General features: G+C 40.8%; 1 protein-coding gene across 1 annotated transcript in view; it reads left to right on the forward strand.

Annotated features, from left to right (window-relative positions):
• Positions 1-17,274, forward strand: part of pth2ra (parathyroid hormone 2 receptor a) — a 74,871-nt gene that overhangs the window by 5,752 nt on the left and 51,845 nt on the right. The window contains exons 2-5 of the mRNA XM_039600201.1: positions 2,342-2,447; positions 6,493-6,603; positions 7,293-7,417; positions 11,085-11,182. Of these exons, the coding sequence (XP_039456135.1) occupies positions 2,342-2,447; positions 6,493-6,603; positions 7,293-7,417; positions 11,085-11,182 (440 nt within the window). The remainder of the gene's footprint in view (positions 1-2,341; positions 2,448-6,492; positions 6,604-7,292; positions 7,418-11,084; positions 11,183-17,274) is intronic.

Genomic DNA, 17,274 nt, shown 5'->3' on the forward strand with positions numbered 1-17,274 from the left:
TCTACATTACTGCTCGTCTCCAAGAATTTATGCACCACAAAAAATCTGCTTTAAATTCTTGATGAAAGTGAGGCTAAAATTGAATCGAGGACTCGCCATGAGAAGAGGAGATGTCACCCAAAAGTCTCCCCACACTAGGTCTGCAGGGTTGGGTCTCCTCTATCATCAGCACTAACTTGACCCACTGCTCACTAATCTTGTTAAACTGTCTCTGACCTCTTTTGGCTCTCTTACAGTATCAGTAATATTGTATATTCTTTCCTTATTGTTTGCTTTACTCTTAAAACTGCAATAATATCTCCAATTTCAAAAACAAAACAAAACAGTTTTAGAATCTAGCAATCTAAATCATTTCAGACCGGTTTTGAATTTGCCTTTTTTATTCCACAATTCTTTAAAAAACTGTTGTTTTACGGGTTCATAAACACCTTACTGGAAATAATTTATATGAACAGTTTCAGTCTAGTTTCTATTTGTTCCATAATAAAGACACAGCTCTTGTGAAAATGACAAATGATCTTTTGCTTGCAGATGATTTTGCTCTCATCACTGATCTAAGTTTTCTTGGTCTTATTGCAGCTTTCGATACATTCTCCCACCACACCGTCCGCTATAGATTAGTCTCTAATGGCATAAACAGTATAGCACTCACATGGTTTACCTCGTACCTCTCCAGCTCTTCAGTTTGTGCAACTAAATACACGTATTTATCAGTATAATTCAAATTATTGTGGTGTGCCTCGAAGCTCTGTCCCGGGGTCTTTGCTCTTCATTATTTATCTTCTGCCTCTCTGCAATATTTGAATGAGATATAACGTTCAGTTTCACTGTTACGCAGATGACACTCAGTTCTATTTATCTTCCAAACCCACTGCTTTTCTCCCACCATGTCTCTTTCTGATTGTTTAGTTAAAATTAAAGTTTGGTTTACTCATAATTTCCTTTAACTTAATAATAATAAAAATATAATTTATTTTTATTTCCATAAAATCGATGCGGTTTAAAACTATTAGTTATTCATTAACTATTAATTAAGAACATTAAGAGCTGGATGGCCTGAAAGCCCTAATCTGCCATCTATGATCCAGTTCTGAGGTCCTTCCCAGACGCCTTAACGCCCACTCACATCCTGGGCCATTTGACCTCAGAAAATCACATGATAGGGTGGGGCTAGTTTTCACAATGGCTGATTGTGACCCACACCTGTTTTCACACATTGGCTCGTGGCATTAGGTAGAGGACCAATAGGGGGTCCATGTCCATCCTGGGAGACACTCCCATAGGGTTTAAAATCTGGGGCTCTTAGAACTAAAAAAGCTTCTAGGGTGAGAGGTGAAACGTCTTCAAGGAAACTTAAAGAAGTCCAGACTCTTTTTTTTTCAAGCTCTATAGACTAATCTGCCCATTATTTTCTGCATCATTCCCATGTTAGAACATGTGGCCCATTATGCTAGAGCTGCACTTGGTAAATGTAACAGCCACCTTCATCCTTGATTTGCAGATCTGGTTAAAATATTGGTGACGCAATGCAGATGACAGGAAAGCCAAAGTAGATTGTTTTCTTCTTCTGATAAATAGAAATCTACTGTAGCAGAATATTTATAATTTCTTAAATTTGACGTAATTTTTTTTTTTTTTTTTTTTTTAATATTGAAGTTAAATGGTTACAGCTGGATAATAACAATAACTGAAGTTCTTGCATGTTAAACTGTTTGTTGCCTTTGACTGGATCTCCAGTCAAACAAAACAATGTAAACCAGGGGAAACATGAGACTGAGAACATTGGACATATTCATTTTTTTTTTAGAAAAGGAGATTAAAATATTCTCCGAAAGGTTTTCGTTATACGTCTAGGTTCTGACCTTGTTTAAAGAGTAATTATGAACTTGAACTAAACAGCAGTAAAATACAATCAATACGCTAACGAGTATTTGGAGCCACTCTGGTTCACTTATTTTCATGGAGAACAATAACAACAAAAACCTGACTAACAAATAAAAAAAACTCCTATAAACAGCACCCTGCACATCACCCACATAATAATAATAATAATTCATTTGTATTCCTGTAGTTGATCTGTAATGAAAAAGTTCGGCAACTACACTCAGTATATAAGTATAATCGCTGTCCTGTCATCAATATGTTCTTAATGTTAAAATTCACATAATTTTACATATATTCAAATCAAGATTATCTTAAAATCAAAGACCTGGGGCAGAGCAGGTCTGGCCCAGAGCAGGCAGCAAGATGTTCCCAGTGTTGTTGAATTTTCAGGAAATGGTGACTTACAGTCATGTATGCACAGGGTCAAAGATCTGATCGTGTTTGCTGTGCTCCACAGATGGGGTTTGATGGGCCGCTCTCTGCACAGGAGCAGATGTACATCCTGTATGAAATCAAAATGCAGTGCTACCAGAATCTCTCCAACACTGAACCAGGAACCACAGGTACAAACCATACACGCAGATACGCACGCTGCAAAACAACACACAACTCTGCACATTTGAGCTTAGCTGAAACATCAACACTTTAAATTGTATGATGAGGGAAAAATTAGGACCATTCCAAAAATAATGGAATCAATACTTTTGATTAAACATATTTTTCCAACTGTCAGTAAACAGGGAAAATTAAAACAAAAGGAAATCAATATTTGATGTGACCACAAACTCTTCTGCACTCCTTATCTCAATTAAGGATGCTCAGTGCACTTAGAGCAGAAAGGAGGGAGTCGTATTTGTATATGGAGCTTCCACTTTTGCTTGCAAAAAATTGACAAGTATCTAAAAGTGATTCTTACAACCTAAACCCAGGATTTAAAGCACAACCTGTGGCTTCTGTAACCGGGGTTGTGTTGGCAAACGGTAAAAAGGGGGATGTGCTCAAACAGTCAATAACATAACATTTTTTGCTACATATGTGATAATCTGTCGTAAGATCTGTTTGCATTTAATTCAACTTTGCAGATCTGATAAGAAATAAAATTGGGAAAATCAAAGGATGTTTCAAGGACATTTGTCCTTTATTATATATAGACCAATTATTTATATAATCTTATGTTTTAACTGTGAAAATCTCATCTGTTCAACTTTCATAACCAGTGATTATGCAAGTATTTAACAGAATAATAGAGGCTAACATTTCTGTGCTCTTTAATGAGTAATTTCAATTAAAAGACCACATGTTTGGAATCAATTTGAAATCAGAGCTGCAGCAACAAATGAGCCAGCATGCTCCGTCAGAAGTGGGTGCAGCTTACCCCACAGCCTTCAGCACTAGACCTGGGCAGAGTGCAGGGTGTAACTTTCTCTCTCTGGATGCTTTTGTGCTTTTTATCTCTTTATTTTCCAGGTGGCAGGTGCATAATCACTGATGGACAGTTGGTCTTGTCTTCCAGAATACATAAAATATTAAACAGCTGATTTTAAATAGTTTCTTGAAAGAACTCTTTTCTTTTTGTTAATGTCACCAACAGCAGCTGTGAGTGTGCCCCGAGTCTGTCCTATAGGCATCTCTCCTATAGGTCCTGTGGGCTGACATTGATTTATTGCCCCAGATGTTTAGCACTGGGCTCAGACTATTTCTGTTCCACAGAGCTGCTATTTCAATGAAACAGAAGAGTATGACTGTGTCTTTTAATATTGCACATAACAAGACACATACACAGGAAGTAAAGCTGCTGTGTGGGGAGCCTTTTTCAGTATTTCAGGCTCGTCTTCACCCTTTTGCACGGACATTGATCCAGATTGTAAATCAGAGGGCACAACAGTCTCAGATTGTGTTGAGGTGCACGCACACAGAGCTCTTCAACATCCCAAATCAACTTTCATATAGTTTTGCTTTTATATCTCGCGTCACCCGTATTACGTGACATCTTGAGATATGAGTGAAAATATAGTTTTCAATGCAGATGAGGCAGATCTGAAGGTGTTAGATTAATGCCTGACTCCTGTAATGTTATTTCAGCCAGTGTGATTTAGGCTCTAACAGAAACATCAGCAGACTTTCTGATGTCCTGGTTGATTCCCGCATCTGGCTTTGTGTCAAATTCTTCCCTTTGGCTTTAATTGATGTCGTTTATAATATGCACCATTATCCCCATATCTAAATGATTTCGTCTCACGCCTCCCTGTGATGTCAGGAGCTGCCATTAAACCTTTTGCCTTCTAACACATTCAGAAAGTGTTGTTCCATCTATTTCCTTTCAGATCTAAATAGCAATTAAACGTGTAAGTGGCTTTTATTGAAGGATGGTCAGTGAATGCGGTGTTCTGTTTTTTTGGCTACTCGCTGAATAAACAAGTCACAGATTTTGTTTCCTGTTGAAAGGATGTTTGGAAAAACTTAGTGTTCACATTTTGCCTGCTGAGGCAGTAATTAGATGTCATTAAAAAAGCAAGACTGAATAGTGTGAGTTGAATCCAGGCTCAGTCACTGTAATTGAAATTATACAGCTCAAAAATATTACAGGAACTCTTAAATCACACATCAGGTGATGACGACTGAAACGTTCGAGCTGCAAACCTCGACTCGTGTCTGTAATTTGATTAGAACAAAATGACACAACAGCAGTCAGTGGAAGCTGAAACCATCAACCCTTTGAGGTGTGGATTCAAAAATCACACCAACGTTAAAAGTTTAGATGATCAAGTGTTCATTTAATGGTTTTCTTTTGAGCCTTATGGCTACAATCAGCAGTCATTTCATTAGGTACACCCTGTTAGTACCAGGCTGGACCCACTTTTGCCTTTAGAACCACTTTAATTCTTCATGGCTCAGATTCAACAAGCTGCTAGAAATATTCATCAGAGATTCTCGTCATATTAAGATGATTTTCCTGGCTGCACATTCCAATGTGGCTCTGCTGGATTGATTTACTATAGTGAACTCGTTTGACTTATTTATTAAGCACCTTTCACAGACAAAGAGAAAACAAAACAAATAAAATGATAAAACAGATGCACGGACACCACAAAACAGGGTCAGACACATAATTACCCAAATGTCTGTTTGGATAGGAAGGTCTTTATCTGTTTTTAAAGCCTTCTCTGAATTCATAACAAAAGGATGAGGGCAATGAGGAAACTCATTCTGGAGTGTCCCAGTCGTCATCACCAGCAAAGGCCCGACTCTTTGTGGTGTCGGGCCTTTAAAACTGCTGTTTTAACCTCCAAGGACCTGGCATCCACATATGTGGAATCACATTTTAGGTTGTCTAGACCAAAATACTAAGTTTTGCTCTACAACGGCCTGATATCCACTTACGGGGACATTATACTGCCACTGTTCTATTGAAATTTAAAACGAATGTCCTCATATGTGGATCTCATTTTTCTCAGAAACAAAAATTAGGTACAAAAAAATCTGGTAATTCTTTGTTTTTACATTCATCAGGTCCCAATCAGCCCAAATAACAAAGAAATTAAAAGTGCACGCCATGAAAGAGTTTGGGTCTTAGGAGGTTAAAGGCACAGCAGTAATCTCTGCTCTGAAAACTAAAAAGGACCCGTGGGAAGAGGAGACCAATAATAAAAGCTCTGAGATCTACTGGGGAGAACTAATTTTCATGTTTCATAAACCAGTTTGAGATGATTTCATCTTTGTGACACGGAGCGTTATCCAGCCATCAGGTGATGGAAACGCTGTGGATGTAAATGGACGGACATGCTCAACAATGCTCAGGCAGGCTGTGCGATTCAAACAGTGGGTCCAAATAAGCATCCGCCACATCGTTACACCACCAGCCTGAGCCGGTGACCTGGGATAGAGCCACACTTGTTTGTTTTTAAATTAAATTGTGTGTCTGAATATCGCAGCAGAAATCGATATTCAGATTCTATTGTCTTATTGTGGCGACACCAAATTATAACCCGTTTCCTGTTCTTAGCTGTCAGGAGCGGCCCTGGTGTGGTTTTCTGCTTTAAGGTTCAGTGTATTATATTCAGAGACACTTTTCTGCATACCTCAGGTGAAAATAGGGGCTATTTGAGTTCCTGTTGCCTTCCTGTCAGCTTGAATCAGTCTGGCCATTCTCCTGACATCTCCGAGACATTTGTGCAAGAGAACTGCCGCTCACTGGATGTTTTCTACAGACCTTTGTGTAAATCCTTGAGATGCTTTTCTCAGAAAATGCCAGCAGATCAACAGTTTCTGAAATACTCCGACCAGCCTGTCTTGAACCAACAATCATGCCACATTCAAAGTCACTTAAATCCCCTTTCTTTGCTACTTTCATGTTCACTTTGAACAGCAGGTTGTTGTTACAACATCTACATGGCTAAATGATGTGCCGAGCAGACATTTGCATTAATGAGCAGCTGAACAGGTGCACCTAACAAAGTGGCCTGTGAGCATACAAGCCTATTCACAATGTGAATGGATATATATGATAGAAGTCCATATTCTTGGCATATAAAACAAACAAGCACACATAGAAAAAACAGCTGGGTATCATATCGGTGGCATGTTGACTTCTTCATCTTCTCACTGCAGATGAGGTGTGCCCTCCAGACTGGGACGGTCTGATCTGTTGGCCCCACGGCTCCCCCGGGCTCATCACCAAGGTTCCCTGCCCATCGTACATCTATGACTTCAATCACCAAGGTTAACACTTTTCTTTTCTACCACTGAATTAGAACTTAACATGCAAAGAAAAACTCAAACTGTTCAGCGAACATGTAATACAAGCATTTTCAGCACGACCCGTTATATTCTCAGGTAGCACGTACAATCCCAAAAAAAGTTTTGAGGATTTTGAAGGTTTTGGACAAGATGAAAGTTTGCTTTTTGAGAAATTTTGCTCTGATGTTTTCTTCACAAAAACCGAACCACAGAAAAGTGGGACGTCATACTTGGTGGATAATTAGTGAAACTGTGTGGTCCTTACAGCAGGATTCTTGAATAATTTCAGCTTCAAAATTAGGCCACAAGGAAAAAAAAATTAAATTAAAGAATTAAAGTGGAACAAACACGAGCATCAACATTACTGTTTTAAATTCAGTCATTAATAGTTTGATTTACATCTGTTCTTTCCCCGATGTGAAAGTCACAATGAATTGAAGGTAAAAAGGTTTTTTAAGGAATTAAAAATGATTTTTTTCTCTTTTATACACGACGCAGAACTAAGAAGGTGTAATTTTTATTATTCATTGTGATTAATAATTTCAGATCACCTGTGTAAGAATAGATGTGTTTGGGCCATTTATGCATTAGTTACTTAAACCTTTTTAAAGGTGTTTTTGTTTGAGTGAAATTATTTTTTATTTTTTATTTTTAAAATGGGCATTTTGTAGGACATGCTTACAGGAAGTGTGACATCAACGGTTCCTGGGTCTTTGTGGAGCACTGGAACAAAACATGGACCAATTACTCAGAGTGTTTACGCTTTCTCCAGCCCTTCAGTGACGAAGATGGGAGAGTAAGTATCGCTATAAAATATTAAAGTTGCAGCTGTATTTGTTAAATATGTTTTCTATTGTGAGTATACAGTAAAAGTCATTTTGCTTCCAAGCAGCCAGACTTTCTCTTAACTCAAGCCCGACGACCTTTCCAGGGTGCATCCTGCACGATCACACCACCTCACCACCTTTTTTCTTTTCATTAAGGAACTTAACACTGGCTTTAAATCATTCAAACAAAACAAAAAAAGGGTCCTAAATCAAGAGATGAAACAACTACATGTGTCTAAAACAGACAAGAGACAACAAAGAACCAAATTTAAATTGTATCTTCTAGCACTTTATTACAAGTAGCCTGTTGCAAAGAAACATTTCTTCCTGTTTCTTTAGCTGAAACCATGAAAAATGCCAAAGATAACACAGTTTGACAGGCATGAAATAGTATTTTTACACCAACACACTGCAGTAAGCTGAAAACTTGGCATTGATGCCTCTTAAAAATTTTAAGGACACTAGACAAGTGGAGAACAAAAGAAGAAGTGACAGGCCTAAAAACGATCCACGGCAGATGAACAGTGTCTGAGAGCCACAAAGACCCGACACAGGAGCTGAGAGATGCACCTGAACCTTCAGCTGATCCACCCGCTGTTCACCGAAGCCTCATCAGAAATGGAAGGGTGGCTGTCAAGAAGTCATTATTAAAGAAGGGAAATGGGAGAAACGGCTGATGTGTGCTAGATTAGACAAGAGACAACTGGGCTGGAAGTCAGTGGCAGGGTGGAGTGATGAATCTAAATTTGAAATTTTTGGTTCAGATCTTCATCGGTATGTCTGTAGGAGGTCTGGGGAGGTACACTGAGTGTCTACACTCGTCTGTAAAACACTCTGTGATGGGTAGGAGCTGGATTTCAGCCAGTGTTGCTGGAGAGCTTGTTAAAACAACGGAAATTATGAACACAGAAAAGTACCATTAGATTTAGATCTACAGTGTAATCCTATCTGGAAAGCATCTGACTTCAGCATTCAGGATGTGCTGAAGAAAAAAGCAGCCATACAATTTCTTTGACTTTTAAGCTCTTTTAAAATATACAAACTGTGCTTTCACCTCACATACTGTTTCCATGTTTCAATAAATTGTGGCCCTATCTTCCATTTTCCTATCTAAATGTAAATAAACGAGGGGTGAATCAAGCCTCGCGCAGTGTTGCACACAGGTCAATGACCATACATAGAGCAGACCTCTGTGAATAAGCCTGGATGTTCTCTGCTCCATCTGCTCCATCTTACCCAAACATCTGTTTTGTGGTACAGAGCTTCATATTCTTACCTCGAGTGTCTAACAACCAAACAGCTCCTCATCCTCTGAAGCTCATGTTCCCACCTTTTTTTCCTTTTTACTTGTTATCCTTTAACACAAGGCAATGTCAGCTTTCAGGCTCTCATCACAGGCTGCATATCTATCAGTTGTTAGCTGTTCATTATGTGTTCCTTCTCAGGTTGTAGAAGAAAAATGATTAAAGGAAATCTGAAATACTGCTAACTTTTGTACAGCAGGATTATGACTGTCTTATTTTCTGCTCTGTAATTAGCTCCAAAAAGCATTTCTTACATCCTCTACGGTACCGTCCGCCCAGATATGCTCCCCCCCTCCTAATAAAATACAAAGCAACATTTGATAAAGAAACCAAACAGTGTTCTCAGAAGCTGGTGACTAATCATATAGCAGAATTATTTCAGGACAAATAAGGACACTGTGCTCCAAGCAACCAAAGAAATAAAATAAAATTTAAAATCATGTAATCATGCAGACAGTCTGCATCTCTTGAAGATCAAACATATTAATCAATAAAGCCTAGCATCAGCCATAGTGATTAGTGCACTGCTTGGTATGATTCATTATGAAAATATCAATTTTAAGTGCAGATTTTGATATTTTAGCCATTTGAAGGCAGAACAGGATACAAAATCGTAATAATTGGAGAAATTTCCATCTCTCCATCCGTCTGTTTACAGCTATTTAAATTCTCATATTTTAAAGTTACTTTCAGTTACTTTTCCCCTTTCCTTGTTTTGCCTGCTACACATATAAAGACCCAAAATGTTATTCAATTCAATTTTATTTATACAGCACCAAATCACAACAACAGTTGCAGCAAGGCGCTTTATATAGTAAGGTAGAGCCTATAATAATACAAACAGAGAAAAACCCAACAATCATATGACCCCCTATGAGCAAGCACTTTGGCGACAGTGGGAAGGAAAAACTCCCTTTTAACAGGAAGAAACCTCCAGCAGAACCAGGCTCAGGGAGGGGCGGGGCCATCTGCTGTGATTGGTTGGGGTGAGAGAAGGAAGACAGGATAAAGACATGCTGTGGAAGAGAGACAGAGATGAATAATACATGGATTATCCACTACATTAGTGACATTAATATGCCTTCACGGCACCTTTCAAAGCAGCTTTTGTGGAAGTGTACTCACACAGCAGACAGAGAAATGGAGCATCATTAGAATTTGGACTTGGTACTATGTGGTTTTTTTTTGTCTTTGTGTGTGTCTGTAACAGCCCCAGGGGGAAATGTTTGACTTTTTAGCTGCTAACTGCTGCTGTGTTCACCGGCTAATTGCCAACTTTGGATGCCTCATGTCTGGAGTGGGTGTACTGTAGTAGGAAACAAACAAATAGTCGACGTGCTGCAGAGACTTTGCTTTACTGAGACACTCGAGTTTGGAGGAGTGACAAATGTGAAGAGTGAGCTTCATTTGCAGCCTGAGTGATAACAGATAACAAGCCATTCCATTCAGTGTTGAATTACATATTCATAAAGTTGGGCTGTTCCCTTAAAAAAAATAAAAAAATAGTGACTTTATAAATAAAAAAGTTTGTGTCTCCAACCTGCTAAACGCTCTGCAAAAACTTGCTTTAGATAGAAGAATCAAATCTGCCTGTAGAAGCAGTGCAAACATAAACTGGAGATCCTCCGAGTCCTTCATCCAGCTTGGCTCAATTGCAGCTTTTGTGAAATCACAATTGACTTTGAGAGACTGGTACAACTTTTTAACGATAAGCCTAACATGTGCTTAATATCTCAAATGTAGTTTCAGGCATGTTTTACAAAAAGACTTCCGGGTCTGTTGCTTTAAAAATGATGGATCAGTCCAACCGTAATTTCCCACCATCATCATTTTTCTTTACAAAGAATTAAAATCTTGTCAAGAAAATTAACAATTCTCTTATAAAATTAGCATTTTAATTTCATTCCACACAGCTTTTCATATTCAACCTATTCATCTAAGCAACCATACTCCCCTGGGGATGGAATCTGCTCTGAAAATAAAACATTACCAGGAAGAGAGACTTATGGCCATCTTTTGTTTTTGGTATCAGCTGGATCTTCTGGCTGCTTTGAGCCTAACCAGTCCTCGAAGAGATTACATTATCTTAGATTTCTGGGGAATGGATTTGTCGCTAAAACTCCTGAAGTAATTTCTACTATATCAAAGATTAGGGATGTAATGCTGACTCATTTTTCTGTTTTAATTAAACTCCATTCGTGATGGGCTTTCATGTTCTCATTGAAGCCCCGTTTTTTCCACCATACCATTGTGAGTCATGCTTGTGTAAATTGTACGAGTCTTGTTCAGGAGGAGTTGACTAAATAGCAAATGTCTCTCTTTCTTGTCACAGCAAGACTTCTTTGAGCGGCTGTACGTCATGTATACCATTGGCTACGCCGTGTCCTTCAGCTCTCTGCTAGTGGCCATCATGATCATTGGATACTTCCGGTAAGAGAGCAGTTTTTGTTTTTGCTTAAATCATAAATTTCAGTTTTGACAAACTGCAGTTTAAATCTGAGCTTCTGCAGATAGAAAACACACATCAGTGGAATAACAGAGAGGGCCGGACTCCTGCTGCTTCTGCACATCCTACTTTGTATTCGGAAAATCGGCAGTGGCAGGAACTTAAAAATAACAGCAACATTTAATGCCTTACTGACTTGAACTTTACAGTTTATGAAAATTCTCCAGCAGCCGGGGATATTTATATTCTTGCGATGCCTCTGTCAGCTCCCTCGTCAGCTGGAATATTTGTGTCCTGTTGCCTCATGTACCGTTTCTAACCACATCTAGAGGATGCAGAGTTGAGTATGCTTCAAATGGCAGAATGCTAATTAGTCGAATTTAGAGTGTGGTGTCGGGGACGCTGCTGTCTCACACATCTGCATATGGAAATGTAAGATGTGCTCATTACAGATCTAAACTAAAACACATCCACTCTACTGGACATGTTAGAGATTAGCAGAATAAATAATGACTCATCTGTATGTCCACATCAGACAAGTAGAGATCATTTTATGTCCAGTGTTGACATTCAGCGGCAGTGCAGCAGTAGATGTAGCAAAACTGACCTTCGGGAGCCAAGATTTTGCCTTAGCAATTATTTTAGAACCACAGCCACATTTTTGAAAGCGTCGACAGTTGATGTAAAATTTTTACTTTGTCCTGTCGTATTGGAGCGTAGAGATGAGTACAGTATGCAGCTTTCAGAGGCAGAATGGACAGAACAAAAATGTGAGCCGTGTCTGATCAAAGCCCAAAAATAACAAATCCAAAAGAAAACAGAGTCCAAAATGCAAAGTAACTAAAGCCAAGAAGAGCAGAGAGGGAAACAAGCAGGGAGGCTGATGGGCACCAGAAGGAACACGTGAGGGGGACTACACAGGTGAGCTCAATCATGATAAACACAAGGTGGAAGTAAAACCCATCAAAGCCATGAAGGGAAATCAGGCTTCAAAATAAAACAGGAAATAGAAAACTACTAAACACAGATACTGACACATTAAGAGAATGGGCGAACCGAGAGGACAAATGTATAAGCGTAGGGAAATGAGACGGACGAAGGACCAAGAACGAAAGACTGAAGGAACATAATGGAAAATTTTAAGACCGCTGCTTCTCCGTGTCAAGCTGACCGTGCCGAATGAAAGGCTCTGACATGCTGTCATATTCTGTCTCCATGTAATCTTTCAGAAATACCACGTGTTGATGTACGAGTTATCTTTTATTACACAGCGCCTGGACCATGGCAGAAGGATAGCTTGTCTATATAAATATTCTAGGCTTGCAGTCCCTCTTGGTCAAAAAGCAGGCTACTGTCATGTTGTTTGACCCCTTTGCAAAGGTAAATCAAACTCACAAAGACATCCTGGTTGTGTGCACCTCGATTTCCTCAACAGGAACGGTGCAAGAAAAACTCAAAATAGGAACTGACACTTATTATAAACCAGGAATAAAAAACTGGACAAACACAAACCAACTAAGAACATGAAGAAATCAATCAGAAAATACCAAAAATATGAGAACATACTAAACAATATACACAAGGACACAGGGAGCCATTCTTATCTGGCTATGAGGTTAACATACAAGTCACATCCTGTGCAGTGTCATGCACACACATCCCTAATTACCAGATCCCAGGCTTCAAAACGAAGCAGTGCACACTTCCCCTCCAGTTCGTCATTCCGTGTATCGCCATCTGCACAGAGCTTGGATCCTGGTAAGCAGTCAATACCATGCCAACTGTTGCATACAGCCTGGCTGGAAAGACTGAGAATTAGATTTTGGTGGGACTGAGTGTGAAAGGGGCACTCTCTCTGTTGATACGGTGTACTGTTGAAGTTGTAAATACACTGTGAACATCGACTTTTAAAAACCTTGTGCCTTCTTCTTGAAAAAGGGATCGGACCGATGGCTAGGTTTAACAAAATATGTGTCAGACTGACTCTGACCAGAACCCCGGCATTTATCCGTGACTGCTACAGTTTTTTACATTTGTGATCCAAAGAAAAAAAAATCCGGCCGTGTAGATAAAACACAAATAAATAAGAAAGATGTCATCCAAAAGAAATTGTAAATGGTGGCTTTGTAGTAGTTTTTATTTGGATATGTTTCCAAGCTTCTTCTTTTTTTAAATTAATAAATTAAATTAATGTTGAAATGTTGGTGCCGGTTGAGCTTTTCCTCACCTGGACCACATGAAGGACTTTTTCCTGCTGTGCTTCTGCACAGGAATAAAACTGGTTTGCTGAAAATCTGTGGAAACCAGTAAAGGAATGGTTACAGAATCTGATCTTCAAAATCACAATGCCATCAAAGTTATCACTGTCCATCCCTGATTAGGGTAAATTAATTTTTTAACTGGTTCGATTTAAATTTATTAGTTTTAACAAATAAAATAATATCATACAGTAGCAGTTAAGTAACCTTGAAAAGGAAACTGCAGAATCATGGGCTCAGTTATTTTTAGTATTTTTGAAGGCAGGTTATATGCAAGCAACAGGAAGGTATCTCTAACGACCCGGTAACTGGAGACGGAGCGGCCAACCACATTCTTCTGAAAAAGACTTTATGTCTCTGCAAATTATGTGACTTACTGTAACCGCTTGCTTCCTTACATAAGAGGATTCAAACAAGTGTAAAGAAATATTTTAAATTATGAAAATAAAAGCTTTGATGTAGATGAAAGCCTCATTTCACATGGACCTGAGAGAGATGCAAGTAAGCAGGAGGCTATCATTTCAAACTGCCTTTAATTTTGCAGTTCCACTGGCAGGGCTCTCCAGATTTATTATGGCGTGTTACGGTAGGTGTAATAATCCCATCAACACTTCAAAAACCTTTTGGAAATCCCTGCCCACCTGAAATTGTATATCACACAAAAACCCACTTAACTGAAGACGGCCTTTCTTAAGATTTAAAACCTGAGTGTAAGAACTGGTCGTTTATGCAATACCAGTGTTACACGTTCCCATTTAGAAGCATCTCTCCTACCTTCTGCATAAAAATAATCCAGAACAATGAGCTCTGTGCCACCACTGATGGGTATCCTGTGTGTAGGTAAACTTCCTCCTGATATTAATACCACCAAGTTTTGACTGGGTTGCTGGATTTGATTGCAAGAGATGGAAGCTGAAAGTTGAGTCAACATCATCTTACTCTTCAGATGCTAAAGTGCCCGAGGTGATCAGAGATGCATGTTTAAAAAGGGAAACTTCAAACAGAGCACATTTTCTGGATCATTTGCAGCTGAAATTTCAAAGAGCCATCAAGGCACCGTTTGACAAATACAGGCCTTAAATCCACTGTTTCTGACTTCTTAAGGTGCCGACAAATCTCTGATTCTGATTCTTTATCAGCCCTCAAAGCTCCCGCTGCTGTCTGCCTCTGTTTTTGTCTCTAGAGATAATGCAACCAATGTGCGTTAGAAAATGTAAAGCGCCCTTCAAAACGCTGCAGTACATTAACCTATGCAAGCCACAGTCAGCTGTGCTGAGCAGTGCAGTGTTTTCCAGAGTAGGAAAAAACAAAAACACACGGAGATTAATTGTTTTGAAGTATCAGAAACTTCAAGTCATGGCCTTTACGTACTGTTCAGGTCAGTTTTGATGTTTGACAGCAGTAAAAAAACACACATGGAAGGTTTCCCAGCACTGCTTTGAATGCAGAGACGAGTCTGCAGTCATTATTTTTAATGTTTTGTGGTCTGAGTGATGATGATAAAATAATATTGCCAATTATAGATGGCAGTATATAGGAGTGAGGACAGTGTTTAACTGATGTAAGGGTTAAACATGGTTATATAATAAATTGTCATTTACACTTTCATTAAAATAAATAAACAATGTTTGTATGGCAGTTGTGTTTTCATATCTTGGGTAAAGCAGGACAGGATAATGTTCACCAAAAAGTGTCTTAATACCTTAACCCCCAAAAAAAAAAAACAACAACACCCTCCCTGATCCCTTAAACATAAATTTGTCACGGTTCTGGGTCCGTTGGACCCAGTATTTTGAGTTTATTATATTTTGGTTTAATTCTGCTTCATGGATTGTTTTCTTATTCTTGTAGTGATGATGACTATTATTAGTTTCTTGTTTCTGTTTATCCGTGCTTAAGGATTTATGGTTTCATGTATTGTTTGAGTTCCATGTGTTATTTTCTGTCTCTCAGTGTCAAGTCTGCGTGCTTGTTTAGTAATTCATGTTTCCTGTTTTATTGTGAAAGTCTTTGTCTCATGTCAGTGTGTTCAGTTTCACCTCTCCCCTGTCTCGTTAGCCTAATTTCTCCCAGCTGTGTCTCCCTCCTGTCTCTCATCCCTTGATTACTGCCTCAGTGTATTTAAGCCCAGTGTGTCTTTGTGTCAGTGTCGTGTCGTGTCGTCCCTCAAGCTGTGTGTTTCCTCGTGTGGCTCTCTGCAAAGCGTAAGGTTATATTTTCCCTGTTTAGTTTTGTATGCTTTCCCCTGTCAGCAAATAAAGCAGAGTTTTTTGAGTTCATCCCTCGAGTCTGAGTGCCTGCATCTTGGGTCCAACTTCTGCCTGCCACACAGCGTTTCATGACAGAACGATGCGACCACAACATGGACCCAGCAGACTTACCTGGGGAGAGCGATCTGATACGAGTCCAACGCCTAGTCGAATGGATAACCCACACTTCTAATACAAGGGCAAAGATTGTGGGGATAAACGCCATTGAAGCAATCCTCGAAGGAAATTCCTATCTCCGCCAGGTCAGAGGATGTTTGGATTTATTGGCCAGTTTGCATAAAGCCCGGGAAGTGGCACAAGCCCGAGAAATAACGGACCTTGCCCACCAACAACTGACAATAGCCACCCCGGAGCAGCCGCATCAGCCTCACCCGCTGGAGGTTTTGCCCGGCCCGTCTGCAGGGAGGAAGCGAGGCTCGCGCCGCCGGCACGTCACCCCTCAGCTGGATGTTGGGACTTTAGAACTGCCAGCTGTGCTGTCCTTACCTCACTTAGCTGCCCAGCCCCCAGAAGCTCACTTAGCTGCCCAGCCCCCAGAAGCTCACTTAGCTGCCCAGCCCCCAGAAGCTCACTTAGCTGCCCAGCCCCCAGAAGCCCCCAGAAGCTCACTTAGCTGCCCAGCCCCCAGAAGCTCACTTAGCTGCCCAGCCCCCAGAAGCCCCCAGAAGCTCACTTAGCTGCCCAGCCCCCAGAAGCTCACTTAGCTGCCCAGCCGTTAACTCCACCACAAGCTCCATTTTCACCCCTACCATCGCTTCAGTCATCAGTTCGGTCTGCCACTCAGTTGCCCTTAGCGCCATCCTCCACACTACCACCTGCTTCTCTTCCACCATTACACTCAGCCAATTCCGTCACTCCTCCACCCGTTGCACCTCCACCACAATCATCACTGCTGCCTGCGGCACAGCCCTTATCCCCACTACCCATAACTCCGTCTTCAGGGTCCCCTCTCCCTGTAGCTCAGCCATTGGATCTGTCAACAGCAGCTACGTTTGTACCAGAACCATTAGCTCAGTCTCCCGTGCAGTCACCTCCAGTTCAGTTTCCCATGCTGCCATCTACTCCACCAACTCCATCCTCACCACCCTCACTAGTTCAGTCCCCTGTGCCAGTTCAGCCTCTAGCTCAGTCCCCTGTAGCAGCTCAGTCTTCTGGTCAGCTTAACATTCAGCCAGGGGTCCCAATACCCTCTGGTTCTGCATCAGCCCCTGCTGGAAACTCGGATGAGCCCATCCAGCACTCCACGGCTCCCACGCCGTCACCCGCCTTGTCCGCTGGGGGTTCTGGTGAGCCCGGCCAGCCCTTCCTCGTCTCCGCTGGAGGGTCCGAGGGGCCCGTTCAGCCGCCTGTCTCTGCTGGAGGGTCCGAGGGGCCCGTTCAGCCGCCTGTCTCTGCTGGAGGGTCCGAGGGGCCCGTTCAGCCGCCTGTCTCTGCTGGAGGGTCCGAGGGGCCCGTTCAGCCATCGCCGCCTGTCTCTGCTGGAGGGTCCGAGGGGCCCGTTCAGCCATCACCGCCTGCAACGCCTCCGCCTTTGGCGCCTCCGTCTCC

Source organism: Oreochromis aureus, linkage group 16 (genome assembly GCF_013358895.1).
Source record: "Oreochromis aureus strain Israel breed Guangdong linkage group 16, ZZ_aureus, whole genome shotgun sequence".
NCBI classification, from domain to species: Eukaryota; Metazoa; Chordata; class Actinopteri; order Cichliformes; family Cichlidae; genus Oreochromis; species Oreochromis aureus.